General features: G+C 40.8%; 2 protein-coding genes across 4 annotated transcripts; one reads left to right on the top strand and one right to left on the bottom strand.

Annotated features, from left to right (window-relative positions):
* Positions 1 to 686: 686 nt before the first annotated feature.
* On the bottom strand, positions 687 to 8,831 carry usb1 (U6 snRNA biogenesis 1). The gene is made up of 7 exons (XM_061917411.1): positions 8,468 to 8,831; positions 2,209 to 2,348; positions 1,701 to 1,884; positions 1,385 to 1,438; positions 1,162 to 1,267; positions 1,006 to 1,086; positions 687 to 924 (listed from the first exon to the last, which is right to left on the bottom strand). The coding sequence occupies exons 1-7, from the start codon at positions 8,644 to 8,646 to the stop codon at positions 790 to 792; spliced, it is 879 nt and encodes a 292-aa protein (XP_061773395.1). The 5' UTR covers positions 8,647 to 8,831; the 3' UTR covers positions 687 to 789.
* znf319b (zinc finger protein 319b) lies at positions 7,612 to 19,876 on the top strand. Of its 3 annotated transcripts, none has more exons than XM_061917409.1 (3): positions 7,612 to 7,742; positions 9,577 to 9,686; positions 12,181 to 19,876. In XM_061917409.1, exons 2-3 carry the CDS (start codon positions 9,682 to 9,684, stop codon positions 14,009 to 14,011), a joined length of 1,836 nt encoding a protein of 611 aa, XP_061773393.1. In that variant the 5' UTR covers positions 7,612 to 7,742; positions 9,577 to 9,681; the 3' UTR covers positions 14,012 to 19,876. The 3 variants fall into 3 exon arrangements, with proteins under 3 accessions (XP_061773393.1, XP_061773392.1, XP_061773394.1); XM_061917408.1 differs by lacking the exon at positions 7,612 to 7,742 and adding an exon at positions 8,861 to 9,378; XM_061917410.1 differs by lacking the exons at positions 7,612 to 7,742; positions 9,577 to 9,686 and adding an exon at positions 10,884 to 10,999.
* Positions 19,877 to 23,580: the final 3,704 nt, after the last annotated feature.

Genomic DNA, 23,580 nt, shown 5'->3' with positions numbered 1-23,580 from the left:
TTGGGGGTTAAATCACCAAAATGATTCCCGAGCACGGCCACCGCTGCAGCTTACTTCTCCCCTCACCTCCCAGGGGATGGAAAAAGGAGATGGGTCAAATGCAGATGGTAATTAAACCACACTTAGTGTGTATGTGTGACTATCAGTGGTACTTTAACGTTAACTTTACTTTATCAAAAACTATCATGTGCTCCATCATCATTATACAGATGAAAACTTGGAAAAGGTCTACAACTTCTTTGTGTGTGGCTGGTTCAACGACATTGGTATCAAGACTTTGTGTCTACTGCCATCCCAGCAGGCAAGACATTGACACAACATTGAATATACATACATGTTCTTTAAAGCTGACTTTGAATCAATGTTGCAAAATAGTTGTTTTTGTAAATTGAGATACACATTGTTGGTTGGGAAATGACCTATTTTCAATGGTCAAATCAATGTCACAACCTGCCCTTGAATAAACGTCAGGAAAAAGCATCTTGTTTAAACGCTACGTTAGAATTGCCATCCATCCATCCATTTCCTAACGCTTATTCCTTTTAGGGTAGCGGGGAGCGCTGGTGCCTATCTCAGCTACAATCGGGCGGAAGGCGGTGTACACCCTGGACAAGTCGCCACCTCATCGCAGGCTACGTTTGAATTGCTCAAACATAACTTTAATAAAAATAACACACACTGAATAATTGTCTCTTAAAAAATATTACACTTTATTGGTTATTTCTAGTTGTAGATTAGGCGTTACTGCAAGGTGTAAAAAAAAAAAAACATCCCCAAACTCCCTTGTGTCTATTTGTTTGGTGGTCCTTGGTACTGCGTCGTATCCAGAGAAAATCTGAAAGTCTTGTTTCCTGTGCGGCAGCGCAGTTCTGTACAGTCTAAGCACATATAATACGGCCCCTCTTCATGATTGTCAACCACATTCTGAGAAATGGTAGAACATTCAAAGATCATTACTTGTATTACAAAGATATGTAACTCCACTTCAATTGGATTCCACAGTACCTGAAGCTCTTGAAGGCACTTCCTCAATTGCGCAGTGAAGTCTCCAACACACCAGGCCAGGCTCACGTGGAAAGATGGATCCTACAAGACAATATGGCAATATGACGATGATATAAGGCTACGATGACAAAACCAAAATAATTTGTGCTAATCAACCTGATAAAAAGTATTCAGGTGAAATTCTATCATTGTTTTATCAACCACTCGGATCAGATCCAGTAAGTGAGTGTGTCCATTTAGCACTTCCATCCCTAGGAATGTCCTGCAGGGGAAAAACTGTCAGAAACTCGGAGGCAGTCAAATCACAAAACATGATATGTTATACATCTTAAATTTAAGTAACAAGAGATATCATTTATAAAGAGAATATAGACAGTACCTTGTCTTCTCAGCATTACAATAGACCTTCAGTCTGCTTGCTGAGCACACAAACCTATTAAACACACATTTGCACATTAATTTTATTGTGCATTTACAGACAGGTGATTCAGAAATACCAACTTTTGAGACTGGGATGTTTTATTTCAGAAATGGTACCAAACCATGGTTTTAGAAGGGGTAGACAGAGGGAATAGATAGGAAATAAGAGAGAAAGAAGGTTGTTCTTCTTTAAGGAAACCTAAACAGTGGTCTTTCTGCCGTTCTTAATGGGAAGTCCCGGATTTATGGGACAAATTGTGTAGAGTGCAGCTAACCTTTTGCAGCGGGCCAGGCCTGCCTTGAGACTCTGTGTGAAGGGCAGGATCCAGTGGTGTTTTAGCGCCACTGTCTGAGAGAGGCTGAGATGGAGTTCCTCTTGTGGGTTCAAAATCACACCAAAGGCAGCTGCTGTCGAAAGAAGCTCTTCCATCAGCTCCTCAAACTTCTCTTCAGGTTGGTCTTAAAAGGCACGAGAATGGCATTTTTAAATTGTGATACAAACTCACCACAGGTTCAGCGTGTGTCAGTCCTATATAACAAACATGAAGACTAATTTGTGCTATATAAAAAAGTCCAGCAATTATTTAAAATAAACTGTTGCCAATTTTACAATTGCTGGGATTTTTTAAAATGTTTATTTATTAGTGTACAGCAGTATGCTTTAACCATGTTGTGATCAAAAACATCTACATGATTTGGTGTATTACTGTACATTGTAATTAAAAAATGTAGCAATAATGAGTATCAGTTATAACACTCAACTCTATTGTGTACAGGTCTTACATGGAAAATAAACATAGGTGGCCCAGTTTCCTCTCTCGTGTTTAAAAGAGCGGACACGGCCACCATGCAGCAAGCTGTCCTCGTCCTGTGGGTCCACATCGTCTGGAAACATGGCGAGTAAACAACCAGGGATAGGCAGTCTGTTCAACAACACACAAGCCAGTTGAACAGGTTAATTGAACATTTCCTTTAATATTGACAATTCAGAACAGTTCAGTCATACTCCATTGACAAAACAAAAGTATTGTCAAGCACACAGTATTTCTTTACCACCCGCCAGCCACTAACTTGGTCGCAATCAAAGGATACAGGGAGACCTTTTAATATTTTTGAATTTGTACACTGGCTAAAACCATTCATTTTCTACCACTTGTCCATCTTGGGGTTGTGAGGCGTGCTGAAGCCTATCTCCGCTGCATTCGGGCAGAAGGCGTTGATTGGCAACACTAAGTTGATCCTTGTGTGTGAATGTTGTCTGTCTATCTGTGTTGGCTAAAACCAATCCAAATTAAAAGATAATGAATATAAATTTTAAGATTTAATTAAATATAGGGATTCAGGAACACGGGCTTCACGGTAGAGGAGGGGTTTGTACGTCTGCCTCACAATACGAAGGTCCTGAGTAGTCAGGGTTCAATCCCGGGATCGGGATCTTTCTGTGTGGAGTTTGCATGTCCTCCCCGTGATTCCGTGGGTTCCCTCTGAGTACTCCGGCTTCCTCCCACTTCCAAAGACATGCACCTGGGAACAGGTTGATTGGCAACACTAAATTGGCCCTAGTGTGTGAATGTGAGTGTGAATGTTGTCTGTCTATCTGTGTTGGCCCTGCGATGAGGTGGCGACTTGTACAGGGTGTACCCCGCCTTCCGCCCGACTGTAGCTGAGATAGGCACCAGCGCCCCCCGCGACCCCGAAGGAGTAAGCGGTAGAAAATGGATGGGATGGATTCAGGAACACACCAATGCACCCTTTTTAAAGTCCCAAACAATTACATCTACGGATCAGTTGAAATTTACAACTGCAAAAGAAATAGCTTAATACCACCTAATATCTAAAATATTTTCATTGATAGAGATGAAAATTATTATTCGAGGGGTACATTTGATTTAAAGAAGCTTTGTGTTACCACAACTGTTAAAAGTATGTTTTATCTTACAGGTGTAATGTATTTATACACACTACATATGGGTTTATTATTGTGAACATATGCAAATTAAATTAAATATGATACATATTAATATACTTAATACTGTCAAGTAGCAGGTGATAATGCATTGTATTGATGATATTGAATCAGAATATCTGAGTGACAGGGTAGGACAATATAAGCTGTTGCTTCTTCCTTCCTGCCCCTTTTCAGTTTCTTAGTATTTTTTTTTTTTTTTTTTGGCAAATGAAAATATTGTATTGGAGAGGTTTATTTCTTTGAATTGTATAGCTGGTTTGTTGCGTTGTAAATAAATTGGTGAACTGAATTGAAGGGAAAAACAGCTTTGTGTAAAAGATGACAAAGCCGCTTATTGTACATAAAGTAAAGTAAAGTACCAATGATTGTCAACACACACACTAGGTGTGGTGAAATTTGTCCTCTGCAATTGATCCATCCCTTGATCACCCCCTGGGAAGTGAGGTGAGCAGTAGGCAGCAGCGGTGCCGTGCCCGGGAATCATTTTATGGCGATTTAACCCCCAATTCCAACCCTTGATGGTGAGTGCCAAGCAGGGAGGCAATGGGTCCCATTTTTTCATAGTCTTTGGTATGACTCGGCCGGTCTCACAACCTACCGATCTCAGGGCGGACACTCTAACCACTAGGCCACTAAGTGGGTTTTTTATATATATATATATATATATATATATATATATATATATATATATATATATATATATATATATGATATATCTAATTGTATCCGCATTTCAACTTATTTCCTGTTACAGTTTGCCCTTTGTGCATTTCATCTTTTTTTATTCACTTGTATAATTATGGTGTAAGGCAGTGCTATTCAATGAAGAGGGACACAGTTTCAAGAGCCCAAAGGCTCGGAGGGCCGGACATCGAAATGTGAATGCTTCCGCAGGTTATATTTCTTAGACACTGTGTTTACTTAATTGCAAAATAAACACATCTGCACATTATACCGTCAATAAAATAAACATGTTGGAAGATTGATGCTCCTTTTTAATTATTTTCCTTTCTTTGTTTTTTTTCTCGACACTTCGTCCTTTATTCAGGTTTGTAAGCCTGTAAATATAAACATAAAATAAACATAACACATTTATAACATCCATTGTGTATTTTACATAAGTAAGGTCCATAGAAGTGTTAGTGTTAATGTTAATATATTCACACAATAAACTACAAATGTTTACACATACAGAAATGACATAATATTTACACACCAAACATTGTGTGTGACGTATCACTATATGTCTCGCCCTCTGCTGGTCAAATTTAAAGTTAGTTAAAGTCCCAACAATAGTCACACACACAAAAGATGTGGTGAAATTATCCTCTGCATTTGACCCATCCCCATGTTCACCCCCTGGGAGCTGAGGGGAGTAGTGAGCAGCAGCGGTGGCCGTGCTCAGAAATAATTTGGTGATTTAACCCCCAATTCCAACCCTTGATGATGAGGGCCAAGCAGGGAGGCAATGGGTCCAATTTTTGTGGTCTTTAGTATGACTCGGCCGGGGTTTGAAATCTCAACTTTCCAGTCCCAGGACAGACCCTCTAACCAAAAGGCCACTGAGCAGGTTTAGCACTAAGTTTTAGCACTACAAACGGGGATCGATCATTACTCTCAGACATAAAAACAACACGACCATGAATACAAAGGATATCACGAAGTTAGCAATGTCAATATAAAACCATCAAAATATCTTTCTGCACAAATTATAACTACTTAGAAATGTTTGATCAAGTTTTGTGATGTAGATTACGCGCTAAGATTTCTACTATTGTTGCTGCTTGCCTGAATTATCGTATCGGTCGCTTAAAAGGTCCGCCAGAAAACAATGACTCGAGCACTTGCTGGGGATAGAACTCATAAGTTGTTGTCCAGTGGTTGTTAAAAGTCAGCTTTTTGCAATTTATTATTATTATTTTTTTCCAGGGTTGAATGAGCAACCTTCTTTTGCTCCACACATTGCTTCACTGTTACACATATGCCTCTCTGTTGCATACATGAGCAAACCCAGCTTTAATGCTTTCTATCCATCCAACCATTTTCTACCGCTTGTCCTTTTAGGGGTGGCGGAGGTGCTGGAGCCTATCTCAGCTGCATTAGGGCGGAAGGCGAGGTCATCGGCGGGCACTCAAACGAGTATGACGATTCTCCTGGTAGGGGAAGGTGTCCCTTTGTGGAGAATGGCTGTGCGTGACTTTGTTTAACGTGGGGAGACTCGTGCACAGACGGTCACCACATGATCCTTGACAGATCCGGGTCAGGGTCCAGTGGCATGGAGTCCAAGACGACTGGGGACCCTTTCCTTCTGCAGCCTTCATCCGCCATCCCAGCTGTTGTGATGCTTCACAGGGTGAGCAATCATCCTACGCCTGTTCCACCGTTGAGGTCTTGGGTTATTTACCCATAACTGGGCCCACATGGATGTGGGTGTGCCTTCTTCCACCATTGCAGCCGTTGTGGTAGTTCTTACATCTACTGTCTTCCGCCTGCTCCACCGTTGGGGTATTCACCGTATTCCTGGCTAGGGGGCAGAAAGGTACTAGGCCTTTGCCAAGGGCCACCTGGGGTAACAGGCAACAGTAGTAATGGGGTTAACCTCCTAGAGCAGCGGGGTCAAACTCATTTTAGATCGGGGGCCACATGGAGAAAAATCTACTCCCAAGTGAGCTGGACTGGTAAAATCACGGTACGATAACTTCAAAATAAAGACAAATTCAGATTGTTTTCTTTGTTTAAAAATAGAACAAAGACATTCTGAAAATGTACAAATAATAATGTTGTTGTTTTTTTTACACTTACATGTTGCGGTTAATAGTATTGATTGATTGAAAATTGTATTAGTAGATTGCATAGTACAGTACATATTCCGTACAAGTGACCACTAAATGGTAACACCCGAATAGGTTTTTCAACTTGTTTAAGTCGGGGTCCACGTTAATCAAGTCATGGTTTTCTATCTTTAGTTGTTGTTATTTATACTTTCTGAATAAATTGTGTGATAATGTTCATCAGTTAACTCATTGGAGTTCATTTTCAATCTATCAAGATAAAAAAAATGATATCAAAACCAAATAAAAGGATGTTATTTGTGTAGTTTGCTCATTTTCCTCGACTGGTGCACTAACATCAAGGTTGTTTTTTTTTGGTTTTTTTTACATACGTAGCATCGTCTACAAAGATACAAAGAATTGCTATTGTGACATCTAGTGGACACATTTAGAAAAGCAGTTACTTTAATTCAAAATTTTCGTTTCGATTTTATAATTAGCAAACTCATCCTGCGGGCCGGATAAAACCTGTTGGTGGGCCTGATCCGGCCCGCACGTTTGACACCTCTGTCCTAGAGCCCCAAGACCCCTTAGAGGAGCCTCCACTGCCGGGTTGCACCTTAACGTCATGCTGTTGTAAGTATTTCACCAATCTCGCGCACTTTGCTAATTATATGTCATTTCCATTGTGCGCAAGCAATTTGCATATCGCAAGACGAGATTTAAGACGAGATTTTGTGGATGGTTTAGTCAGTAACCCTACATTATTATATTTTATAAATAGTAAACCAAGTTGTGGTAGTAGTTTAGTCAGTAGTTTAGTCGTGAATGTACACTGTATATTGGTTAGGGTTAGGGTTGGACTGATTTGAGGGCAATACTCAGTTATATTGTCCTGACTACAAATGAATAGATTTACATAAGTATTTAATAAATTATTTTGACACCAAAAACATGTATTTGCGCCCATTGATTTGCAAAACGTGCACCACACATTATTCAAATATACACCTGGGGATAGGTTGATTGGCAACACTAAATTGGCCCTAGTGTGTGAATGTGAGTGTGAATGTTGTCTGTCTCTGTGTTGGCCCTGCGATGAGGTGGCGACTTGTCCAGGGTGTACCCCGCCTTCCGCCCGATTGTAGCTGAGATAGGCGCCAGCGCCCCCCGCGACCCCGAAAGGGAATAAGCGGTAGAAAATGGATGGATGGATGGATGGACAGCTGGAAGAAGTTTGCAAAAAGATTCCACATTATACACATTTGCAAAATGCGGTTGCGCATTTTGCAAATTGCTCACATTGGTATTGTGCCTACAACAATGCCCAGGATGGTGGGGTACACCCTGGACAAGTCTTCACCTCATCACTGCAGGGTCAACACAGATAGACAGACAACATTCACACACTACGGCCAATTTAGTGTTGCCAATCAACCTATCCGCAGGTGCATGTCTTTAGAGGTGGGAGGAAGCCGGAGTACCCGGAGGGAACCCATCAAGTCTAATTAGCAAATGTTCGGCGGTCCAAACTAAAAGGAGCCCGCGAACCGCCAAGTGATTAAGTCTGGTGAAAGGTAAATCTTTCTTCAAGCATTTTTTCGTTGCGTTTATTCCGTGGTATATTTTGGGTTTTGAACGATGCTATATACAAATGCTCCACTGGCAGCACTTTTGACACTGTTGTAAGCACAATACCAATGGCGTGCTATTTGCAAAATGCGCAACCGCATTTTGCAAATTTAATGTCAAATCAAATCAAATGTTTATTGGATTCATCATTATACAGTGTACATCCACGACAGAACTAGTGACTAAACTACTACCACAAATTTGTTTACTATTTATAAAATATGTATGGTTACATGGAACTTGAAAAAGCTACGTGGCCTGAATCCACACTTGGTAGTAGTTTAGTAAGTAGTTCTGTCGTGGATGTACACTGTATAGTGATGAATCCAATAAACATTTAATTTGATTTGATATTAAATTTGCAAAATGCGGTTGCGCATGGGCCCGGATGGGAAGGAATTTCTTTTTTCTTTGTCATGAAAAAGGGAGGGTTTTGTAAGTGTATCTTATGTTTTTATGTTTATTTAATTAAAAAAATATATTTGTTTTACTATTTTAAATATATATTATATATATATATATATATATATATATATATATATAAACATATTCTGCGGCTCGGTGGTTGGGGACCACAGCTTTAAACCAAATCATCCATCCGTCCATTTCCTACCGCTTGTTCTTTCGGGGCCATTTGTAGACTATTCTAATAGAATCAAGAAAAACATACCTTGTTGTAGGATATATTTCCTCACTTTTCTGCTTTTTCGTCGACGGGCAGTCGTCGTCATCCTTGTCCTGCCGAGACTTTTCATGATATTTAGCACTTTTACTGTCCCCAGTTATGACCGCATCTTCACCACCAGCTTCAGTTTCATCGTCCGAGCTGCTGCTGTAGCCGACCAACATTATTGAGTAAACACACTTCCAGCATTCACGCCACTAATCTAGAAACGTAATCGTTAACATAATAGCCTTTCCCGTTTTTTCACATTAGGTCAACCTTGTGGACAACAATTGCTTGCTAATATTCTATCTCTCACAGAAGACCCGCGCTTCCGGTGTAAACAACCTGTTCTCGTCATTTATGTCCGGCCTGACACAATGACTTGTACAAAACACGTTCCGGAGATATTAACAAACATAACAAACAATGCGTCTTCTTATACAACACAAAAAAACAGTGAAAATTGGAAATTACGTTTATTTTTTATTATTAGGGTGAGTGTGACCATTGTTGTGACTAGGAGTGTGACGACTATCACGCACACACAGCGTGTATATCTATCGCCGTTTCCCTTTTTTTGTGAACGCGCCCGTACTGAATTGCTGTATTCATGTTCCCGTGCGCAGGGAGCGCAGACAGAAGCTAGTTTCCAGCAAGCTAGCTACCGATAACAATATGCACACATTTACACCCCCTTGGCGACTGGATGAGATGAACGCCAAATAAACGCGTACGTGCAACTGCCGCTTTTATAGGCATTTTTGTCGAACGGAGCAGCATTTTTACAAAGCCACAACATCAATGAATCCAGCCCCTGGAGCTGCAGCATTGCAACAAGAAGCGTTTTAATTTGCAGACGAACTGTTGTTCTGAAGAGTAACTACTGCTCGGGAGTGTCCATTTACACGCCTCTGGTATGTTAGCACACATCCTTGTCGGATTTGTTGGCGACAAACTGATCTGACCGTTAGCTGCCGTTTCCATAAGGCTAATGCTGCTAACCCGTCGTTGTGTTTACATTGATCATATGTATATTTAATTTCTGTCCATTCCAGACAGATTACGGGACTGTCAACGCCCCCTTTTACATTTTCAATGTCTTGTCCACACAGATCCCGCACAAAAGTGAAAGTGGAGGATTTTTTTTCCAGTTGTCAACAGCTGACTTAGTCCTCTACAGTAATCATCTTGACCAACCTTCAGTGTCTTTGGCAGCCATGGAGTGAGTTGTGTTTTTCCCTCATTATACTGATGCTTTACAGTGGGGCAAAAAAGTATTTAGTCAGCCACCGATTGTGCAAGTTCTCCCCCTTAAAATGATGACAGAGGTCTGTAATTTTCATCATATGTACACTTCAACTGTGAGAGACAGAATGTGGAAAAACAATCGAGGAATTCACATTGAATGAATTTTTAAAAAATTCTTTGTAAATTAGGGTGGAAAATAAGTATTTGGTCAACCATTCAAAGGTCTCACTGATGGAAGGAGGTTTTGGCTCAACATATCACGATACACGGCCCCATTCATCCATCCATCGATTTTCTACCGCTTATTCCCTTTTGGGGTCGCGGGGGGCGCTGGCGCCTACCTCAGTTACAATCGGGCGGAAGGCAGTGTACACCCAGGACAAGTCGTCTCCTCATCAGAGGGCCAACACAGATAGACAGACAACATTCACACTCACATTAACACACTAGGGCCAATTTAATGTTGCCAATCAATCTATCCCCAGGTGCATGTCTTTAGAGGTGGGAGGAAGCCAGGGTACCCGGAGGAAACCCACGCATTCACGGGGAGAACATGCAAACTCCACACAGAAAGATCCCGAGCCTGGGATTGACCCCAGGACTGCAGGACTTTCGTATTGTGAGGCAGACGCACTAACCCCTCTTCCACCGTGAAGCCCTGGCCTCATTCATTCTTTCCTTAAAGGCCTACTGAAACCCACTACTACCCACCATGCAGTCTGATAGTTTATATATCAATGATGAAATATTAACATTGCAACACATGCCAATGCGGCCTTTTTAGTTTACTAAATCACAATTTTAAATTTCCCCGGGAGTTTCGTCTTCGAAACGTTGTGTAATGATGACGTGTACGCAAGACGTCACAGGTTTTTAGGAAGTATGAGCGCTGCACACACACACAGCTAACTTTCGTCTGCTTTAACGGCATAATTATACAGTTTTTTGGACATCTGTGTTGCTGAATCTTTTGCAATGTGTTCAATTAATATTGGAGAAGTCACAGTAGAAAGAGGGAGTTGGGAAGCTTTAGCCTTTAGCCACACAAACACACGGTGATTCCTTGTTTAAAATTCCTGGAGGTGAAACTTTCCTATGGATTAGAGCGTGGTCAAGAGAACATGGATCCCGACCACGTGTCAACCAGCAGGTTTCGGTGAGAAAATTGTGGTTAAAAAGTCAGTTCTCACCGGAGAAAAGCTGAGCTTGTGCCGTCCATAGCTGCCGTCGACTCCCCTGAGACACTGCGCGTCAAGACACCCGTGGAGACACCCTTCCGACTATCAGGTAATATTAATTTAAAAAAAACAATAGCAACACAATAGAAAGATAAGGGATTTCCCAGAATTAACCTAGTAAATGTGTCTAAAAACATCGGAATCCGTCCCAATGCAATTGCGTTTTTTTTTTAACTTTTTTTTTTTCTAGTCTGTCGCCATCAATATCCTCAAACACGAATCTTTCATCCTCGCTCAACTTAATGGGGAAATTGTCGTTTTCTCTGTCCGAATAGCACTTTTTGTTGGAGGCTTCCATTAAAAACAATGTGAATATGTGAGGAGCCCTCAAACATGTGACGTCATCGTCTGCGACTTTCGGTAGAGGTAGGGCATTTCTCTTAGCACCGAAAGTTGCGAACTTTATCGTGGATGTTCTCTACTAAATCCTTTCAGCAAAAATATGGTAATATCGCGAAATGATCAAGTATGACACATAGAATGGACCTGCTATCCCCGTTTAAATAAGAAAATCTCATTTCAGTAGGCTTTTAACACGGATCAATCGTCCTGTCCCTTTAGCAGAAAAACAGCCCCAAAGCATGATGTTTCCACCCCCCATGCTTCACAGTAGGTGTGGTGTTCTTGGGATGCAACTCAGTATTATTCTTCCTCCAAGCACGACGAGTTGAGTTTATACCAAAATGGAAACATGGATGATACAGCAGAGGATTGGGAGAATGTCATGTGGTCAGATGAAACCAAAATAGAACTTTTTGGTATAAACTCAACTCGTCGTATTTGGAGGAAGAAGAATACTGAGTTGCATCCCAAGTACACCATACCTACTGTGAAGCATGGGGGTGGAAACATCATGCTTTGGGGCTGTTTTTCTGCTAAGGGGACAGGACGATTGATCCGTGTTAAGGAAAGAATTAACGGGGCCATGTATCGTGAGATTTTGTGCCAAAACCTCCTTCCATCAGTGAGAGCTTTGAATGGTTGACCAAATACTTATTTTCCACCATAATTTACAAATACATTTTTTAAAATTCCGACAATGTGAATTCCTGGATATTTTCACATTCTGTCTCTCACAGTTGAAGTGTACCTATGATGAAAATTACAGACCTCTGTCATCATTTTAAGTGGGAGAACTTGCACAATCGGTGGCTGACTAAATACTTTTTTGCCCCACTGTACATCCATTTGCGGAATAAGATTGCTTACTTGTTCTGTTACTCTCTGCAGCTGGGCCACTCCTGCTGCCAAACTGAACCCATACGCCCGTGCCCGCATGACAGAGACCTGGCAGCAGCATGCCGTCCCCCAAACACAGGTGGTCCACACCATTCCTCCGGCGGCTGAGAACTGTACTGTGTATGGAATTGTCCTGCAGCAAGAGTCCACACCCCTTCACCAACAACAACAGCAGCAGCAGCAGCAGCAGACCCAGCTTGGGCAGCAGGACCAGCAACACACGCAGCACGTTCAGCAGCACTCTGCCCAGGACCAGCAGACTGGGAATGAGGGAGTACGTAAGTGCGAGGCATGTGGGCATGACATCTCCCACCTCGCCAACCCCCATGAGCACCAGTGCATGGTGAGTCAGGAGAGGTCATTCCAGTGCACCCAGTGTTTGAAGATCTTCCACCAGGCGACAGACTTACTGGAGCACCAGTGTGTTCAAGTGGAACAGAAACCCTTTGTGTGCGGGTTGTGCAAGATGGGCTTCTCTCTGCTCACATCTCTCGCCCATCACCACTCATCCCACAACAGCAAGCATCCGATGAAGTGTTCCATATGCGAGAAGACGTACCGGCCCGGTTCTTCTGGCAGTATGACTTCCAGCTCCTCCTCGAACAATGCCCATCAGCCCAGCAGCGATAGGGTGTCCACTAGCAGTCACTCTTCCATCCTACCATTCCCTTCAGCCCGCGACCGCCCTTACAAATGTTCCATATGTCAGAAGAGCTTCAAGCACCTCTCAGAATTGACACGACACGAACGGGTGCACACGGGCGAGAAGCCTTTTAAATGTGACACATGCGACAAGGCCTTCAGCCAGTCGTCGCACCTGCAGCACCACCAGCGGACACACAGCAACGAGCGCCCTTTCAAGTGTGCGGTCTGCGAGAAAAGCTTTAAGCACCGCTCCCATTTGGTGCGTCATATGTACGTGCACTCCGGCGAGCACTTATTCAAATGCAACTTATGCGAGTTGCACTTCAAAGAATCGTCAGAGCTCCTCCACCATCCCTGCCACCCGCAGGGTTCCCGCCCCTTCCGCTGCGCCACTTGCGGAAAGGGTTTCAAGCGACCGTCAGACCTGCGCCAACATGAGCGCGCGCACTCAGAGGAGCGTCCTTTTCACTGTGACGAGTGTCAGATGAGCTTTAAACAGCAGTACGCCCTAATCAGGCACCGCCGTACACACAACGACCCGGGCGACAGGCCGTTTAAATGCAATCTATGCGACATGGTCTTCATGCAACCGTCGCACCTCCTCTACCACCAGCACATCCACGGCATGGACAACCTGTTCAAGTGTCCCTCGTGTCAGAAGGAGTTCAGCCAATCAGGAGAGCTGCTCAGGCACAAGTGCGGAGAGTCGCCTAATCCTGTGCCTGACAAGCCGTACAAGTGCGACGTCTGCAACAAGGGCTACAAGAAGAGTTCCACGTTACAGCGGCATCAAAACTCTCATTGCCAGGACAAGCCCCTCAAGTGTTCTCTTTGTGACCGTCGCTTCCTCTCCTCGTCCGAATTCGTCCAGCATCGCTGCGACCCATCGCGAGAAAAGCCGCTGAGGTGTCCGGAGTGCGAGAAGCGTTTCAAATACTCGTCAGACCTGAACAGACATGTACGCGTGCACACGGGCGAGAAGCCGTACAAGTGCGAGCATTGCAACAAGCGCTTCAAACAGCGTGAACACATGACCAAACACCAGAGCACGCACTCCAGAGGACAGTTTCAGTGTGTGTGGTGTGGTGAGCGCTTCAGTGACCTTGGCTCCTTACAGGACCACACAGTACAGCACACCACTGATGGAGAGGACTACCCTGTGCCCAACTGCATCTGACTCAATCTCTTAACGTCTCATTCCCCTCACATCCTCTCACCTCCACCAAGCAATACAGTTGGGGTTTAGTGCAGCACACAAGATTTTTATGTCTCCCATCACCAAAAGTGGTGATGGGTACTTACAGTTTCATGGGAACTGAGTCTGAGAACTTGTCAACACATCAAGTCTTGGTCCACCATGTTTTTGTTACCACAAAGTCCTCGCTTAACCCGGCAGATGTCACTTTTGTCCACTTAAAATTTCAGATCCAAAAACGCCGGGCACATTCTTATCAAGTCGTAATGTAGCGTGTCACCCCTGTCTAGGAATGGAAAATATGCTTAAAATCTATATATTATATATTGCAGCCTCTTGCAATAAGAATAAATATCATTTGGCATATAAATTACAATAGAATCATTTCAAAACCAGTTACATAGACTCCTACAAACCCCGTTTCCTTATGAGTTGGGAAATTGTGTTAGCTGTAAATATAAACGGAATACAATGATTTGCAAATCCCTTTCAACCCATATTCAATTGAATGCACTACAAAAACAAGATATTTGATGTTCAAACTCATAAACTTAATTATTATTTGCAAAAAAAAAATTAACTTAAAATTTCATGGCTGCAACACGTGCCAAAGTAGTTGGGAAAGGGAATGTTCACCACTGTGTTACATCACCTTTTCTTTTAACAACACTCAATGAATGTTTGGAAACTGAGGAAACTAATTGTTGAAGCTTTGAAAGTGGAATTTTTTTCCCATTCTTGTTTTATGTAGAGCTTCAGTCGTTCAACAGCCCGGGGTCTCCGCTGTCATATTTTACGCTTCATAATGCGCCACACATTTTTGATGGGAGACAGGTCTGGACTGCAGGGGGGCCAGGAAAGTATTCGCACTCTTTTTTTTTACAAAGACACGCTGTTGTAACACTTGTCTTGCTGAAATAAGCAGGGGCGTCCATGATAACGTTGCTTGGATGACAACATATGTTGCTCAAAAACCTGTATGGACCTGTCAGCATTAATGGTGCCTTCACAGATGTGTAAATTACGCATGCCTTGGGCACTAATACACCCCCATACCATCACAGATGCTGGCTTTTGAACTTTGCACCTACAACAATCCAAATGGTTATTTTCCTCTTTGTTCGGGAGGACACCACGTCTTCTGTTTCCAAATATAATTTGAAATGTGGACTCGTCAGACCACATAACACCTTTCCACTTTACATGAGTCCATCTTAGGTGAGCTCGGGCCCAGCGAAGCCGGCGGCGTTTCAGGATATTGTTGATAAATGGTTTTGGCTTTGCATACTAAAGTTTTAACTTGCACTTACAGATGTAGCAACCAACTGTAGTTACTGACAGTGGTTTTATGAAATGTTCTTGAGCCCATGTGGTGATATCCTTTACACGCTGATGTCGGTTTTTGATGCATTACCGCCTGAGGGATCAAAAGTCTGTAATATCATCGCTTACGTGCTGTGATTTCTCCAGATTCTCTGAAGTTTTTGATGATTTTACGGACCGTAGATGGTAAAATCCCTAAATTCCTTGCAATAGCTCGTTGAGAAATGTTGTTCTAAAGCTGTTCGACAATTTGCTTAAAAAAGGGGTGACCCTCACCCCATCCTTGTTTGTGAATTACTTAGCATTTCATGGAAGCTGCTTTTATACCCAATCATGGCACCCAACTGTTCCCAATTAGCCTGCACATCTGTAGGATGTTCCATATAAGTGTTTGCTGAGCATTCCTCAACTTTATCAGTATTTATTGCCACCTTTCCCAATTTCTTTGTCACGTGTTGCTGGCATCAAATTCTAAAGTTAATGATTATTTGCAAAAAAAAAAATGTTTATCAGTTTGAACATCAAATATGTTGTCTTTGTAACATATACAACTGAATATGGGCTGAAAATGATTTGCAAATCATTGTATTCCGTTTATATTTACATCTAACACAATTTCCCAACTCGTATGGAAACGGGGTTTGTAATTTAGCTGCTGACGTATGAGATAACATATCTCAATAACACATTCATCTACTTGTTAATTTACTGTTAATATCTGTTTACTTACTGTTGTAGCATTTTTATATGTACGCTCATGTAAAGATATTATCGGCACTTATTCTGCCGTTGTTTTTGCTACTTTAAATTAGTTTTGAGTGATACTACAAATTTGAGTATGGAGCCGTTTAAATGCCAAGTAGTTGACGAATTGGTCATTCCGATGTCCATAATTAAAATTTTCAGGATCATTAAATGATTCTGATTACAATCCGTAATCTAACAAAAACCCAGGATGTGTAACAATACCAATTAATATTTTTATTATTTCATTCATTATGTGCACCATTTATAATGAAGTCAAAGTAACCACTATTGGCTGTTATTTCCTGAGTTTGTCAACAATAACAAAAATGACTAAAAGAGTTTTTAATCACTGTAGCATCGACCATATACTGATAAAACACTCTTTATCGCTACTGTTGATATTTGTATCGATTAAACCATATTTACATTCAGGAACTCTAGCGTGTTGCTATGCTTTTTTGTATCCCATTACAATGTGTAGTGTAGGATGTTTAGCTATTCCTTGTCCTCCTGTGATAATTATACTTGTAAGAATTGTAGTTTTCCGCCATGGAAGCGAATATTAGTCATTTAAAAGCTTCACTTTTGAGGGACATTAGCTGTAAACGAGGACTTTGAAGACAACTTTGTTTGGGCACAGCTAGACTGTGACATCAACATGCCTTATCACGGTATAAAAGGTAATATTAAAAGAGCTCAAATTTATATAATTTATATCGTTTATCATGCAACCCTACCCCCAATTGTAATGAAGAGGAGAAACTAAGCATTCAATTATTGTGACCAAAATGATCATGGTTATCAATATAATATGCAAGCACTGGTCCTTTTGTAAGTGCAAAAATATCAAGTCTCAGAACTGAACTGTATTGCTGGGTGGGGTTCTCTTCCTTAGCTCAATTTACAACATATTTGCAGCACATTATTTGGGTTCTCCTACCAATAGACTTGATCATTACAGTCCACACGAGTATGTACAAAGATACCATAATGGAGGTTAATTCAGACAATGTAGTATTAGTCAAATATAAATTACGACATGGCCAAGTTGGGGAAAAAAATACTTTTAGTGACGGTAAAGAAGAAAATAATTCAGTTTCTTTCCTTTTGCCTTATTATTTTACTCAAGTTAGTATACACTGGCACTCAATTGTTTGAACACACATTTACTTCAATCCATCCATTGCGGTGGTGGATGGAGCCTATCCCAGCTGCATTAATATTTTTTTTATGTTTCCTATAACTTAAAGACCAAGAAAGCCCTAAAAAATGCCTTTTTTATATACACAACTGAAAAGTGTAAGGATTGTATATTTTTTTTTTAAGTCACAGACAGGCCCCTTTAAAACGATCTGGAATTTTTTCTATTTAAAAAAGAGACGTCAAAGGAAAGACCAAAGCAGTTAATCGCTGTTCAAAGTTTGAATTTATAGATGCATGTTAAATTGATTGTGCTTGCAGTTTGCCTTCTAAAGTCAGACTAAATAACAAGGCGACTATTGCAAAAGAAACCCAGAAAATATAAATGTTAATGTAAGAGGGTGCGGGGGGTGGCACTAAACAACAAAATGACCTCTCCAAAATACTTGTCAAACACAGGTTTATTACAGTCTATTCTGTATATCATTGCTGTACATACTGGATGTGTGCCTGTCAGATCATGCCTATCTTAAAGAAAATTTTGTATTGCTACTTTTTGACAACATTCTTCACTATGATGTCTGTGTGGTCCGTGTAGTGATTGTATCTTGTTGAAAGTAAAGACAAACATGGCCCAGCTTGTGAATGGAAGCTATTTTAGGTCAAACAAGGAAACGCAGGCTGACAAGCAGCTTGGCCCCTGTGTATTGTGTCTGTTGTACTACTCTGTTTATCCTCCTTAGAGCTAGCATCCTCTGGATATTTATGTTTTGCATAACAGAGCTACAAACCCCATGTCCATATGAGTTGGGAAATTGTGTTAGATGTAAATAAGAACAGAATACTATGATTTGCAAATCATTTTCAACCCATATTCAGTTGAATATGCTACAAAGACAACATATTTGATGTTCAAACTAATAAAAAAAAAATTTTTGTGCAAATAATCATTAACTTTAGAATTTGATGCCAGCAACACGTGACAAAGAAGTTGGGAAAGGTGGCAATAAATACTGATAAAGTTGAGAAATACTCATCAAACACTTATTTGGAACATCCCACAGGAGTGCAGGCTAATTGGGAACAGGTGGATGCCATGATTGGGTATAAAAGCAGCTTCCATGAAATGCTAAGTAATTCACAAACAAGGATGGGGCGAGAGTCACCAATTTGTAAGCAAATTGTCGAACAGTTTTAGAACAACATTTCTCAACGGGCTATTGCAAGGAATTGTGATTTTACCATCTACGGTCCGTACAATCATCAAAAGGTTCAGAGAATCTGGAGAAATCACTGCACGTAAGCAATGATATTAGGGACCTCTGATCCCTCAGGCGGTACTGCATCAAAAACCGACATCTGCGTGTAAAGGATATCACCACATGGGCTCAGGAACAATTTATAAAACCACTGTCAGTAACTACAGTTGGTTGCTACATCTGTAAGTGCAAGTTAAAACTCTGCCATGCAAAGCAAAACCCATTTATCAACAACACCAAGGAACGCCGTTGGCTTCGCTGGGCCCGAGCTCATCTAAGATGGACTGATGCAAAGTAGAAAAGTGTTCTGTACTCTAAAGGAGTCCACATTTCAAATTATATTTGGAAACTGCGGACGTGGTGTCCTCTGGAACAAAGAGGAAAATAACCATCCGGTTTGTTATAGGCGCTAAGTTCAAAAGCCAGCATTTGTGATGGTATGGAGTGTATTAGTGCCCAAGGCATGGGTAACTTACACATCTGTGAAGGCACCATTAATGCTGAAAAGTCCATACAGGTTTTGGAGCAACATATGTTGTCATCCAAGCAACGTTATCATGGACACCCCTGCTTATTTCAGCAAGAAAATGCCAAACCACGTGTTACAACAGCGTGGTTTCGTGGTAAAAGAGTGCGGGTACTTTCCTGGCCCACCTGCAGTCCAGACCTGTCTCCCATCGAAAATGTGTGGTGCATAATGAAGTGTTAAATACGACAGCGGAGACCCCTGACTGTTGAACGACTGAAGCTCTACATAAAACAAGAATGAGAAAGAATTCCACTTTCAAAGCTTCAACAATTAGTTTCCTCAGTTCCCAAACGTTTGAGTGTTGTTAAAAGAAAAGGTGATGTAACACAGTGGTGAACATATCCTTTCCCAACTACTTTGGCACGTGTTGCAGCCATGAAATTCTAAGTTAATTATTATTTGCAAAAAAATAAAATAAAAGTTTGAGTTTGAACATCAAATATCTTGTCTTTGTAGGGCAGTCAACTGAATATGGGTTGAAAAGGATTTGCAAAACATTGTATTCCGTTTATATTTACATCTAACACAATTTCCCAACCCATACGGAAATGGGGTTTGTATTTATTTTTTTCAGGAGAGCAACTCAATCAATCAATCAATGTTTATTTATATAGCCCCAAATCACAAATGTCTCAAAGGACTGCACAAATCATTACGACTACAACATCCTCGGAAGAACCCACAAAAGGGCAAGGAAAACTCACACCCAGTGGGCAGGGAACTGACCAAAAAGAAATGTCCACTGAACAGGACAGTGGTTCACAGGAGGATAAAAGCTCCCCCAGTTTTTCTCTTCCTAAATTGCTCCTGATTAGCAGTTTATGTGCAGTATTAAAACAGTATTTTTCATTTTGTGTATTTACTCGTGTTTTCTGATAAAACATGCCTTCTCTTCTATGTTTTTATTCATGCATCATTGTTCTCTTTGGCAATGACATCACATACAGATTTGTACTGTTATGGATATCCTTTAAAAGAGAGTCATAGGTCTTGGTGTTGATTAAAATGGCTTTATCGTATCATGAACACATCCCCCTGGGTATTATTCAGCCCTTTTGTTACGGGCTTCACGGTGGAAGAGGGGTTAGTGCGTCTGCCTCACAATACGAAGGTCCTGCAGTCCTGGGTTCAATTCCAGGCTGATGATCTTTCTGTGTGGAGTTTGCATGTTCTGCGTGGGTTCCCTCCGGGTACTCCGGCTTCCTCCCACTTCCAAAGACATGCACCTGGGGATAGGTTGATTGGCAACACTAAATTGGCCCTAGTGTGTGAATGTGAGTGTGAATGTTGTCTATCTGTGTTAGCCCTGCGATGAGGTGGCGACTTGTCCAGGGTGTACCCCGCCTTCCGCCCGATTGTAGCTGAGATAGGCGTCAGCGCCCCCCCGACCCCGAAAGGGAATAAGCGGTAGAAAATGGATGGATGGATAGTGTGTTGTTGGCCAGAAGGGTGGTGATGTATAAGGTAAAAAATTAACAAGCAACGCAGTGTATGAAATAGTTGTAATATGTGCTCCATCCATCCATCCCTTTCTACCGTTTATCCCTTTTGGAGTCACAGGGGTGCTGGATCCTATCCCAGCTGCACTGGGGCGAAAGGCACTGCACACCCTGGACGAGTTGCCACATTTACAAAAAAATGTGTACAGTATGAAATTCCTGTGCAGGACACAAAGATCTAGCATGCTGCACATTGTTGAATACAGTATGTGAAATTACTTGGATAACTTGAATATATACTTAAAAGTAGTATTGCCTAATTTAATGCAGATGAATTCACCATTTTTAGTCCGATTAAAAATGTAAGGCAATTAACCAATCCGAGAAGTATAATTACTCAAAATTCCTACATTGTCTGTTTGCCAGAGTTGTATTACCGTCGTGGAAACAGCAAGTTAATCCGGGAGTGACAGACTGCAAAAGTAAACAAGTCAATATGGATGACCCTCAACAGCATATTGACCCTTTCAATGCTAAAAATTAGTACAGTTTTAAAAAAAGAGTGTACTCCACAAACTGCAAGTTTTCTTTTCACCAAGGCACTTCCATCTTAAAATAGCACAAAAATGAGCAACGTGTCCACACTAATGTTGATAAATGTTTGTTTTTGTTAACATGAACTTGAACATGATATTAAAGGTGTTTAATAAACATGTTAAGAGCATTTCTATAGTCTTATTCATGTGAAATGAAACACCACTAGGGCCTAGAATGGGTTAAAACAAATTAAATTTATTGTGATTAATCCACAGCAACCCTGTGACTAACAAAAGATAGCAATAGTTTCACAGCACTAATGAAAAGATAAAGAGTCGTTGCTGATTAGGGTATGAACAAAAATGCAGCACATGAAATGTCCTGATATACTTTCTTTTCATATTTAATAAAACATTTGACCCTGATGTCTCCTTGACTTTTTGGAAAGCAATGTTCTGCCTTCATAGCAAACTTGCTTCTGCTTTCTTCTTTCTTTCTTTTTTTTTATAATTGTCAGTGTGTGTGAGCGCGAGACGTGTAAATTAATGCCACTATTATTTGTATAGAGCATTCAGGCAGCCTCAACACTAGTTGCAGCATTTGAGTCAGTTTGATATCCAAACAAAGAAATGTGTGCATTACAGTTAAGGTGAAGGTGGGCGGAATTTCTTGCTGGGCATTTTTTCCTGTTGCACCTCCTCTACTACTGTCTGTAGGCAGAGGTGGGTAGAGTAGCCAGAAATTGTACTCAAGTAAGAGTACTGTTACTTTAGAGATTTATTACTCAAGTAAAAGTAAAGAGTAGTCACCCAAATATTTACTTGAGTAAAAGTAAAATGTATGTTGTGAACAATCTACTCAAGTACTGAGTAACTGATGAGTAACCTGATTACGGCAACAAATAATGCACAAAAACATAAAAATAGCAATGAGCAAATTCAGAGCCAGGAATATCTCTTAAGCAAATAAAACAATAATATATATTAAATAATAGTACATTAAAATAAAATAAAATAAATGGCACATTGAGCCACAATAACTTAACAGCACCATAGGCTCAGTAGGCTATCATTGATTTGATTGATTGATTGATTGATTAAAACTTGTAATAGTAGATTGCACAATACAGTACATATTCTGTACAATTGACCACTAAATGGTAACACCCCAATAAGTTTTTCAACATTATCAATTACTTAGTAAATGACCAAGTCGAGGTGATCTACCTCATATATACATACACACACATATCATGTATACACACACATATCATACATGCACACACACAAATCATTTATACACATTTACATATATATATATATATATATTTATATATACAGTATATAATTTACATTTATTTATTTTGATGTTTTTGTTCACATGTTGAAGGTGTTTCAATGAATATACATGCATGTTTAACATATAAATTCCTATCTTTCACGAAGACAAGAATATAAGTTGGTGTATTACCTGATTCTGATGACTTGCATTGATTGGAATCAAGACGTCCAGGTTTTCAAATGGAGGAGAAAAAAGTTCCTCTTTTCTGTCTAATACCACATGAAAGTCGTTGGTTTTTGGCATCTTATTTGTCCAGCTTCCATATTCGTTTTTATACACTTTGCAAGAAATACATTGGCGGCAAACTCCGTAGCTTGCTAGCTTGTTTGCGCTGGCTTTCGGAGACTCTTATTTTGTTAGCTCAGGCGCGATGGAGCGGTACTTTTATTGTGAAGACAGGAACTGTGCGATCAGTCTTTAGGCTTTTGACCGGAAGTATGGTTGAAATAAAAATTGTCTTCTTTTTTCCTTTACACTTTTGATTGATTGGTTGAAACTTTTATTATTATATTGCACAATACAGTACATATTCCGTACAATTGACCACTAAATGGTAACACCCGATTAAGTTTGTCAACATGTTTAAGTCGGGTTGTACGTATCACGGTCATGTGACCGCCTGGCTCTGTTTGATTGGTCCAACGTCACCAGTGACTGCATGTGATTGGTGAAACGCAGGCATGCGTAGATCCTACTTTGAAGCTCTGTCATTAACCAAAACAAACATTAATAGATCGATAAAAAAAAGTAGCGAGTAGCGAGCTTAATGTAGATAAATGGAACGGAGTAAAAGTAGCGTTTCTTCTCTATAAATATACTCAAGTAAAAGTAAAAGTATATTGCATAAAAATTACTCATAGAAGTACAATTTATCCCAAAAGTTACTCAAGTAAATGTAACGGAGTAAATGTAGCGCGTTACTACCCACCTCTGTCTGTAGATCAGCTGCAGGGTCATCAGCCAATCCACCATTCCTCAACGTTTCACTCCTTTAATCCTGGAATGGTCACCTTGTCACTAATAGCTTCTTTTTTGGGTTGGTTGTGTCCTTCCTCCCCAGCCAGAGCTAAAATCTGCCTCCTCTGCCAGTTGTTTCACTACTTCAGCTTCTCTGCTTCTCTGCATTTCTCAAAAGCCATGTGGTTTACAGACCCACAAAGCCTCTGCATTACACTGCAGCTGGGTACAGTAATGGTTCTGTCCCTGGTTAAGGGGGGCTTGACAAATGGGTAGAGG

This window comes from Nerophis ophidion, linkage group LG12, assembly GCF_033978795.1.
Source record: "Nerophis ophidion isolate RoL-2023_Sa linkage group LG12, RoL_Noph_v1.0, whole genome shotgun sequence".
NCBI classification, from domain to species: domain Eukaryota; kingdom Metazoa; phylum Chordata; class Actinopteri; order Syngnathiformes; family Syngnathidae; genus Nerophis; species Nerophis ophidion.
The sequence above is the reverse complement of the archived record's forward strand: the minus strand, read 5'-3'. Positions and strand labels throughout refer to the sequence as shown.